At 34.7% G+C, this 11,621-nt stretch overlaps 1 protein-coding gene and 1 pseudogene across 1 annotated transcript; both read left to right on the top strand.

Moving 5' to 3' along the window:
* The first annotated feature begins 510 nt into the window (after positions 1 to 510).
* On the top strand, positions 511 to 1,701 carry LOC141691596 (uncharacterized). Its single transcript, XM_074496364.1, has one exon. The coding sequence runs from the start codon at positions 511 to 513 to the stop codon at positions 1,699 to 1,701; it is 1,191 nt and encodes a 396-aa protein (XP_074352465.1).
* An 804-nt stretch (positions 1,702 to 2,505) lies between these two features.
* LOC141691606 (nuclear transcription factor Y subunit C-2-like) lies at positions 2,506 to 3,658 on the top strand (annotated as a pseudogene).
* The last annotated feature ends 7,963 nt before the right edge of the window (positions 3,659 to 11,621 follow it).

Genomic DNA, 11,621 nt, shown 5'->3' with positions numbered 1-11,621 from the left:
TACCTTGTTCTTTCAAAAAATATATACAGCTTTAATGGTTTAGTTTCAGATGATATGTAGCTTTTAATGGTCTAGTTTCTTTATACACAAATTGTCAGGTATGTTTATAGATCGACAAACACTTATATGGTCACGTAGTAATACCGATATTTGCTAAATTTCTATGTTATTTAGAAGATCATACTTTGAGTTTACTTAATTTCTTTTTAATATGAAAAGCTTGTGCTGCAGTAATTAAACAAATTTCGTATGAGTTGATTACTACTACTATGCCTGAATGCTAACAAGTTTCAAGTTGATGATCGGTCGAGCTCACTATTTTATGTAGAACATTTTCAAAATTTTATGCAACACTTCTTACAATTTAACAAATAAACTTCTGGTATATTTATAATTGAAAGAAAAAAGAGATTTTAGTAGTAGTTTTGTTTAAAGTCACTGGGATACAAGTTTCACATTATTCATGATATGACAGGAGATACAAGTGAAAACTTAGGAACCTGATTAATCATGGATGAATCTGAGGAGATCCCGCAACAAGAAAACATAAGTACTGGAAGTGCAGATCAAATGGCCAATGTTCCACCTCCCTTTACTGATACACCTGATGCTGTCGCTACCAACGTTAGTGTTCCAGTGATTTCGACAATGCAACCTCCACCTGTCTCCTCGTCTGATCAGCATCAGCTGGCAAATCAAGAAGCTCAAGCTCAGCATCTGCAATATGTACGAGAACGGCTTAGGCAATATTGGGCTAACCAAATGCAAGAAATGAAACCAGAGGACTTTAAGACGCATAGCCTCCCAATTTCTCCGATAAAAAGGATAATGAAAGCCGATAAAGATGTTAAAATGATAGCGAAGGAGACTGCAGCTGTGTTTGCTAAAGCTTGCGAGATGTTTATACTTGATTTGACTTCACAGGCTTGGATCAACACTGAAGCAGATGGAAGAAGGATAGTTCAAAACAAAGATCTTGCTGCAGCAATTAGTAAGACAGATCTGTATGATTTTCTCGAAGACGTGATTCCAAGAGATCAGTTAAAGGAACAAATTTCCAAGGCCACAAACTCAAGGCAACAAGTTGCTCAACAGCATGGAGTTGGATCATCAAACGCTGGAGGTCAGCAACCTCCAGCTTTTATGCCTTTGTATCAGTCAGGACCACAGAACCAGCAATCCTTTGTGCTCGGGCCTCACGCTCAGTATCAGCAGAACCAGCAGCCATCTACACCTTGGCCTCAGGCTCAGTACCAGCAGATTCAACAGCAGCAGCCATCCACACCTTGGCCTCAGGCTCAGTACCAGCAGATTCAACAGCAGCAGCCATCCACACCTTGGCCTCAGGCTCAGTACCAGCAGATTCAACAGCGGCCATCTATGCCTTGGCCTCAGACTCCGTCTCAGCAGAACCATCAGCCATCCACACCTTGGCATCAGGCTCAGTACCAGCAGATTCAGCAACAGCTATCTATGCCTTGGCCTCAGACTCCGTCTCAGCAGAACCATCAGCAACCATTTATGCCTTGGCTTCAGGATGAGGATGAGATAATCCCGGACCAGGAGGATACACTGCAAGCGTTTCTGTCTTCGCCTCAGGATGAGGATGTGTTAATCCCGGACCAGGAGAATCCAGGGCAAGCGTTTCCTTCTTCCCCTCAGGATGAGCTGCTCCCGGACCAGCATCTAAACAATAATTAATAAACGATAATTAATAATGTCAGGACTTAATATGGAATAATAAATCTACTTTGCGTGGGAAAGTAGAGTTAGACAGAAACTGTGTTCCTAATATGGTTGGAGTTGTTTAAGTTCATATGTTATTCCCTGCAATTTCCTTTGTTGTCATCTGTACTGTTACCATTGTGTAACTTGTATTTGTACCGATACATCAGTAAAACGTGAAATTCTGTCGTTCATCTTCTTTTATGGGATAATATTTTACAAAACTGAAATTATTTTTAAAAAATTAATGTCAGTTTTTCTTTAGAAACTGCAAAAGTGATGCAACAATACAGCCCTTTGTGTTCCACGTAGTTCACAAGAGCGCTCCACGTATGTGTATACGTGGAGGCGTAAAACAAGTTTGAGTGACACGTGCTACTCATGCAGCTACTATTTATTTCTTGCTCTCTTCTCCTCCATCTTCAGAACTTGAACTCACTTCCCTTCATTTATCTTCCAGTGTTTCTTTGTTACTGGTATACTTTTCTATTTCTTCTCTTTTCTTTGAACAATATCTTTAAATTGACTTTGAATTTGTTAACTATAGTAGTTTGAATTGTATCTAGGGTCTATTTATGATGTATGTGTACTTTACTTGATTCCATTTTATGTGCATATGCTCAAAAATTGACGAGAGATCCATATCAGACCAGACAGGATCTCCCGTAAACTCGACTCGACTCGACTCGTTGCGGCTGTGTTAATGTTAATATGGTTGCGTTAACGTTTAACGTGTGTTGATTAATGTTTTTATACTTGTGACAATACTCATTATTATCTCAATCTTGACAACAGTTTTAAGGCTTCACTATGGACCAATCGGAACAAAGTCAGGAACAGCAGCATCAGCATGTCAGTAACGGTGCTGGTCAAATCTCCGATGGTACCTCAGGCACCCTTTGTACCTACCAGCTCTCTTAATAATATTCCGGTCTCAATGCCCACTTGTCCTCGAGGAGCATTTCCATCTCAACACCAGCTCGCGGATGCTCAGCGTTTACAACAACAGCAGCAGCGGATCAAATCATTCTGGGACGAGCAAATGAAAGAAGCTGAGCAAGCAACTGACTTCAAGAACCATGTGCTCCCTCTTGCACGTATCAAGAAAATAATGAAAGCTGACGAAGATGTGAGAATGATATCCTCTGAGGCTCCTGTGGTATTCGCAAAGGCATGTGAAATGTTCATCTCGGAGCTAACTATGCGTGCTTGGATGCACACTGAGGAGAGCAAAAGGAAAACACTGCAGAAGAATGATGTTGCTGCTGCAATATCTGGAAACGAGACATTTGATTTTCTTGTTGATATTTTGCCAAGAGATGAGGTGAGAGATGAATCTCATGGTTCAGCTAGTGAGCCCGTTCCGTATTACTATCAGCAACAAAATCAGATGCAGCAGCTTCCACAGCCTGCGGATTTCGTGCCTTGGCCTCAGCAGCAGCAGCAGCAGCAGCAGCAGCAGCAGAACCAGCAGCAGCAGCAACAGAACCAGCAGCAGAATCAGGGTAACAATATTGACAGGTTTTGAGGGGAATTTGCTGCAGCAGCATCACACATGAAGAGTTATCTTTAGAATTGAGTAATGTGTGCTAGAGGAAGGCCGTTTACAGTGTTAGAGAAAGGCCATTTACCAGCTGGTCCAGTGCTTTCTCATCTAGAACATCTAGTATACCCTTTTACTTTTTAATTCTTATAATATCAAATATTAATTAAATCATTTCGACTTTTAATAGGACATGTTTTCAATAACATTGAAGAATCCATGTGGTAGGTGTGCCAGATGTTGTTCAATAACATTGAAGATCTAAGGAGCTTATATTACCAATTACACATTGCCAAAAACTGAGTCATTACAATTAGATGCAGAACTCATTTGTTTGTTGTATGCATTTGTATTTTGAAGTAATAGTGAAAGAGTTTGGAATGAAATGAATCCTTCTTTTGATAAATTTGAACACTATATGTGTACTTTCATATTCTAGAGCATAAATCAGTTGTTTGTGTACCAAAAAGAAGTTTAAAATAATTTTGATCGCCTGTTCAAGTTGGAAACCTTAAACCTAGTGAACTTACTGGGGCTGATATCAAGCATAATTCATGTAATCTGATATCATTAATAGATATTGGAAGGTATACTTGCATGTCATTGGAAATATACATTCGGAGAGCACGGTTGGACATCTCAAGTGGTTATGAGTTTATCCTCTGTCGTCCTAGATCCTGGGTTAGATCCTCGTTCACCCCGAAATTTTTTGAGAACAGATACTCATTTATAAGGTTATAAGCCGTGATTGTCAAAAAAAAATATATACATTCTAAAAGCACAATGGAAGGGACATCATCACTGAGCAAAACTTTTCAGAATTTCCGATCCAATAACTTAATGGTGAAAAGGCATGCCATTACAAGGATACCCAGTGCATTTAGCGTCCTCATCATTAGGTCCAGCAAGGGACCCGATGAACGCAGCATTACCCTTATTTCATATGAAAGGACTGTTTCTGAGGTAGTAGATAGCAAGTAGACACTTGATGACAACTGCATCTAATTACAAAATCATATGTTAGTACCTCCAAGACGATCACAGGCATGGAATAACTCAATGTTAGTTATTCTATCCATTTTGGGTTAAATATCAAAGTAGTCACTGAAGTCAATGTCATATATCACTTCCTTCACTAATCTTAACGGGGTATCATTTTGATCACTAAAGTCACATAAATATCAAATAGATAACTTTAAAAATGCGATTATAAAGTAAATATTATCATCTGTTATGTTCTACACATTTTTCTTCAACGCTACTATAACCAAATGAAAAGTTGTGAACTCTAGTATTTTAGATAATATATTTAGATTTTAAAAAAATTATTTACTATTTATTTTAAATTTTTATAGTTATTTTATCTTACTTAATTAAAAATAAATAGTAAATAAAAGTTTTAAAATCTAGATATATTATCTAAAATACTAGAGTTATCTATTTATATAATATTTATTTTTTCGTCACATTTTTGGAGTTATCTATTTGATAATTATACGACTTTAGTGATCAAAATGATACCCCGTTAAGATCAGTGAAGGAATTGATATATCACTTTCACTTCAGTGACCAATTTGAAATTTAACCCTATCGATTTTTTAGGTTTAGTCATCTGACTGCTCTTTTTCCGGAAAAAATGACTTCGTCTATCAGCAGAATCTGTTTATCTTAGTCAGGACAAATCTTTGCAATGACTTGGCCAAATCTCTCCAAGACTGTATTCAGATGAGTAAAGCTTTTTGATCTGATGTAAGAAGGTAAGGACAATCACTTCGACAACAACAACCAGACCACATTTTACAGATTCCTCAAGAAAGTTGGAAAATGACTATGTATAACATTGAAAAATTAACCATAAAATTCGGTATCTATTGCAAAAACCATTTACGGGAAGCAAGAACAGATGGATCCTGCTCTTCTATAGAAAATAGGTGCATCTGCTGAATGGTGAGCTCGCATGTTCTCTATCTGTACAAGTGCTTCTTTATATTTCTTATTGACAAATAAGACTGCCACGGATGATTGTGTTGTAAGTCACATTGTCTAGCAAACAACTGCTAACTTCCATTTTCAAAATAATTCATTTGCTTCCTCATAAAACCCTTCCTCACAAAGTCCTCTGATCAGTACATTGTGTATTACAACATCGGGCTGCACACCTTTTTGTTCATCAAAAATATTTCTGGCCTCGTCAAGCTTTTTATTCTTGCAGAGACCATCAATGAGGATAGTATAAATTTGAATATCATGAATTATACCGAAATATACCATGTATAAGGGTGTTGTAGTATGTACTTCAGGTTTCAGACCTGCTGCAGGCATTTTTTGAAAGAGCTCGATAGCTTTGTCTACTTTCTGACTCTTACAATAGCCATTCATTAAAAAGATGAAGGTATAACAATTTGGCGCTATCCAGTAAATTGAACAAAATCCATCCATCAGTAAATTGTAGGTCACAACATCAGGAAATACACCTATCCGAATCATTGTTTTTATTTCAACCACCTGCTCTGCATCATTTGGCATCCGCACTTTGCAGTATGTATCAACCAATATACTGTAGGTATAAATATCAGCGAGATTTTCCTAATTACTATCTCACTTAATAATCGCTCAGTATCATCATCCCATCGACTCAAGTTACAAACATCTTGTATTAACAGGTTATAGGTTCTAACATTTGGTATATGAGGCCTAAAGCTTGATCGACTAAAGCATGATCAACTAGGCCGTCTTTGCACAAAGAATCAATAACCATGTTATAAGTTACCGTATCAGGTTTACAACCTTTCTTCTCCATATTTCTACATAACTTAACAGCCCTAATACTATTTAAAGTTTTGCAGAGACCGTCGATAATAATTTTCCCGCCAGTCTGAGCTCTCATACCATCTCAAGAAATCGATCACTCTAAACCCTAAAAGGTCTAGGATTACATTTAGCGGACAAGCGAGAATGTGAATGAAATGTAGGACAATAAACACTATATTACCTAGTGCAGCTGAAGAATGTGGTAAAAATAGAAGAGAGAATGTAGTAAAAATAGTTAAAACTCTTCTCATTGTATTTTTCAAGCCTCGTGTGTAGACAATGTCAAACTGACTTATAGATGATATTAACACATCAAGATTCAAGAACCAGGAGAAAATATGAGAGACAAGGAATAGGGAAGGAGAAAATATTATTTCACTTGTCCTGACCATGATATGATCAATCTTATCCTTATAACACCTCGCACATAGGTATCAGACAAAAGGTATTAAATAGTTATCTAACAACTTCAAAATAAGACAAATCTAGAAATGCATATGGTCCCCTACACTGCTGAATAAATAGCAAACTACAGTTGCATATGAAAAGAAATAATAAGAGCCAATTTCTTCAATGCTCCCCCTCAAGCTGAGGACGCATTCTGCAGAGTGTATCACAGCTTGCCACCATGGTGAAGGTGAGCTTTTACGGGAAGAATTTTAGTGAGGATATCTGCTACTTGATCACCAGATGGTGTGTATGCAGTTGTGATCATTCCTTCCTTCGATTACTCCCTGACATAGTGGCAATCAATGTCCACATGTTTTGTTTTTTCATGATTTATTGTATTAGCTGCTATTGCAAGAGCATCTTTATTGTCACATTTGAGCACAATTGGTGGAAGATGTGTAATCCAAGGTCTTTTAAAAGAGAAGAGAGCCACTTGGCTTCACAGGTGGTCAATGCCATAGACCTGTATTCAGCTTCCATGAGACTGGTGACTAACCTAAAAAAATGCAATATCCAGAAGTAGATCTCCTAGTGACAGGACAACTTGCCCAATCACTGTCACAATATGCAGTTAATTGAGCAGAAGAGCTAGAGGCTAGCAGAATCCCTTGAGATGGTGTACCAATTAGATATCTAAGGAGTCTCTTTGCAGCTTGAAGATGAGTAGTAGTAGGCTGGTGCATGTACTGAGATAGGAGTTGAACTAAGAAGGTAATGTCTGGCCTGGTAATGGTCAGATAGAGAAGCTTGCCTAGAAGCCTTTGATAAACAGTAGGATCAGTAAGCATGTCCCCCTTTGCAGGTGTCAATTTCATATTAATATCCATCGGGAGTTGCAAAGGTTTTTTTCCAGTCATACCAAACTCGGCAATGATATCATTAGTATACTTTTTTTGACACAAGAATATACCATCTGCAGTCCTTGAGATCTCAATGCCAAGAAAATACCTGAGATCCCCCAAGTCTTTCATATGAAAGTTCTGAGCTAACATGGTTTTGAGCTTAGAGATAGTGTCCATACTGTTGCCACAAATGAGGAGATCATCCACATATACAAGAATCACAGTGATAGTGCTTGCAGAATGAATAAAAAACAGACTATGATCATGGTTGGACTGATTATATCCCTTATTGAGCAGTGTAGAGGATAATTTTCCAAACCACAATCTTGGTGCTTGCTTAAGGCCATATAAGGATTTTTTTAACTTGCAGACAAGACACTACTAGAAAACCTTCAATAGACATCGGCTAAAAACCGATGTTAAAGGTTTTCCTGACCAATGTCTATGCGGGTGTAGAGAAAGGTACCCCCATATGACATCGGTTGTGGACTGATGTCTGGTAACAGCTTTAACATCGGTTCCAAATAGAAACCCGATGTCTATTCTCTATTTGTTAACAAAAACTACATTAAAACATTTTCTATATAGCTTTCATATGATCTAATTATAAACTGTGACATTTAATTTACAAGATAAAAATTAGCATTAACATCATTTTTAAACATTAAACTGATGTCAAAGTTACATTTTTACATCGCCTGTAAATGAAAACCGATGTTAGAGGTTTGATTAGACATCGGTTCCTTAACTAGATCTGATATATTTGGGACCAGTAACATCAGTTTTCGGAAAATTTATATCTCAGCTGATGTCTATTGACTATACATTATCCTCTCCTAATTGTATTAAATGCACCAAAAAATACCAAATGCTAAATTTAAAACATATTCCAAAATAAAAATCTACCAAAAAAATAAAGACAAGACTAAATCGAAATCGTAATTTTTTTTTATTATTATCAAACCTCCAGCAATCCAACAAACTCCTTAAGTTGTCAAATATAGAGACTATCTACGTACATTATCTAATCCATCCAATTGGCCAACTATACTCATCATATCTAAACTAGATAGTAAAACTATAAAACAAAGTCAAAACTAAACATTTTACGGAACACTACAAAAAGACCAACACCTCCTAGAAAAAGACCAACACCTCCTAAGCAGATGTGACAAGAATATTTTTATGTGAAGTACTTCCATAGAGCTTTATTACAGCATATGTAGTCATGTATAGTCAGAGTCTGGTAAGCTGCAAAATATGCAACAGGTCTGCTAGAAGCTTCGATGTATATAGCCAAGAGTCTCCGTACAAACATCAAGATCCTTGCTATCGTAGGATTTTCGAATCTTGCGGGACCCCTGTGAACATTTAACGGAAATAGAAAACATTAGTTAAAAAATTATGCTACTAATACTAAAAAGGTACTTAATAACGATACAAAAAATAGAGGAAAAACAAATCAAACTCCAGTACATAAAATACATAATTTATTTAGTACAGATATCACAAATAATTACACAAGAAAAAAAGGTATCCTGATGCCAATATCTAGCCGGTTCTTTTGGAAAGCCTATATTCCTATGGTCCTTAGGCTTGAGGTACTCAGATGGGGACTACAAGACAACAAAAGGCAAACTAAAGATACAGCTTAAGCTTTATCTGACAACCAGTGATATCCAATCACTAAACAGAATTGTATGAGCAACAAGAGAACTGCAAGATATCTAGGAAGATATCTAGGAAATACTGAAACCAAAACCCAAGAGTGACCGGGAAGATATCTAGGAAATACTGAGTCCAGGATATGGAAGATATCCGTGCATTACATCTCAGAATGTATCATTCTTGACAAGTTGCTAGAAAATTAAGGTAAATTATACCTCTCTCAATGAAAATATCTGTCAAAGTTCCATCTGCGTATTCTCGGAGTTCCTGTTTGCTTAATGTACTATTTATATCTTTATCAAGGGTGAAGAACAAATCTGTAAAACTAATATAAAGAATATAAGAAAAAGAAGTACTAAGATAAAAGTATTTATTAGAACATAATTTAGTCAAACGATGGAGCAATTCACGAAGAGAAATATGATGTCCAACATCACCCAGCTTTGTGATTTTAAAACAACAATATAATGTAAAGTTGCACAAATAATTTCTCCTCGTGCACTCCCTGTAAGACTTAAGATGCCTGAAGAAGTTGAATATTTCCTCTCTCCCTGCAGATAGTAGTTAAATCTAAGATTGTTGTTTCAGTTTGTAGACATATTAAGGTTATGTAAATAAACTTGCCCTACATGTAAAGGAACACGGAAAAGAATCAGACCTTTAGAGCTGTCTGCTTTCGTAGAATATCATTCGACTTGAACATAAAGGTCGCAACCCAGATTGTAAGAAGGAAGCCTACGACACATTTGAATAATATCGAAACCAATAGATTATTGAAACAATTATGTATATACGCAACAAATAAATTTTTGGTTGTGAAGACTTATTGGTGTAAGAAACATGTGAAACTCAATGGTGTCATTCTGAGAATATATATGTCAATAAAATGGCATACGAGAGTACAAGACCAATCATAATTGACATTATGAATTGGTTTAAACAGGAACTACGAATTCAAATCACAAGACTAGCTATAGCAAATCAAGGAACCACCGTCTTAAAGAAAGAAATGATTCAATCTCAACATTAGGCATTGAGGTAATCACTTAATGACACTAGTAATTGTCCGAGAACAATATATAACTTATCATAATACAGAAAAAAAATAATTCAAGGGGTACATTTGATGAACCGATCTTAGATAGAAACATTAAGAATATATATTCTAAGAACGAGAACTTATCATAATGGGTAACTTAGTTTTTCATGAGAAACATCAAAATCACTGAAGTATATAACTAGTTGGTTCACCACGAACATATTTCATTCACCTATAAAACCTCATACCACTACACCATAATGTCACATATGCTTTTTATCATACAGGCAATATGTAAGTGTACTAAATGAATATTATATTTAACTTTAAAAATAGTTACTTGAATTCCGTAAAAGAAAAGATAGTTACTTGAATATTTGTACAGTTAATTTTAAAAAATAAAATTCTGGATAAAAAATTGGACATAGTACATAAATGAATTATTATCTTATTTATTAATCTTTTGTTAGTTTGAAAATGTATCTCATATATTTTTAACATATTTATTTATATAAAGAAATTAAAATGTACATATTTAAGTTTTAAAGATAATATTGAAAATAGAATCACTTATATATAAATAATCTATAATGGTATTACATATTTAGATGAGTTCGAATTATAATGAGTCAAAGCATTTTATTTTATTCCAATTTGAAATTAGAACTTGGCCCATTCTTCAAAAAATACTCGAAATTTGACTAAATGACCCGGCCGAAAAACATCGTCACATTCTACTTTTAGTAATTTTATATTACAAGTTCGGCGAGAATATCTTACCAATAATATGAATTTTTTTAATATCTCATATTAATATAAATTAATGTGTTTGAGGTGTTTATTAGATCAAGTCAATTGATTATTTATAATAAAATTACTAACTTCACTGGTAGCGCATTATTATTTTTGGGACTTGTCCCGATTTTAAAAATATTCAAAATTTGATATGCGATCTCAGGATATTTTTTAAAACTACGATGATATATTAAATCGATTTATTTTTCATTTTTCACTTTTAAAAAAACTAGCTTTTTAAAAAGAATTCTTCTAGATAAATAATATTTATTGATCAAGATAATATTGTACAAATATTTTGAATTATTCAAATAAAAGTTATATCTATACTATATTGTAACATTTGATTCAATACATTTTATACTATTTAAAGAAAAATATATATTGTTCAATAATAAGAATGAATTAACCTGTTCAACTGATATTTATAAAATTTTATCAAATTGAAAAATATTTAATTTTAGGAGAATAGTATACAATGTTATCAAATTATTATATGAAGAAATATTAGAATAGTAATGAAAGGAACTTAAAAATGGTTTAAATAACGATATAATTATAATTTTTCCTTCGAATCCTTGAAAAAAAATCATGAATATCAATAATAAGTCTTTATAATATATAATTTATTTTTATGTTACAACCATGATTGATACTTAGTTGCGTAAAAACTAGATATAGATTGTTTGTCGGTGATAATATGAATACCATGTATAAATTATTGCAATTTATTTATTACATAATTTTA

The sequence above is a fragment of the Apium graveolens genome, chromosome 10 (assembly GCF_009905375.1).
Source record: "Apium graveolens cultivar Ventura chromosome 10, ASM990537v1, whole genome shotgun sequence".
Lineage (NCBI taxonomy): Eukaryota > Viridiplantae > Streptophyta > Magnoliopsida > Apiales > Apiaceae > Apium > Apium graveolens.
Note: the sequence above shows the minus strand (reverse complement) of the source record. Positions and strands in the feature narration are given on the sequence as shown.

Bases quoted from the DNA above. Each gene is read 5' to 3' on its own strand.
- LOC141691596 (XM_074496364.1), top strand. From the start codon at position 511: ATGGATGAATCTGAGGAGATCCCGCAACAAGAAAACATAAGTACTGGA.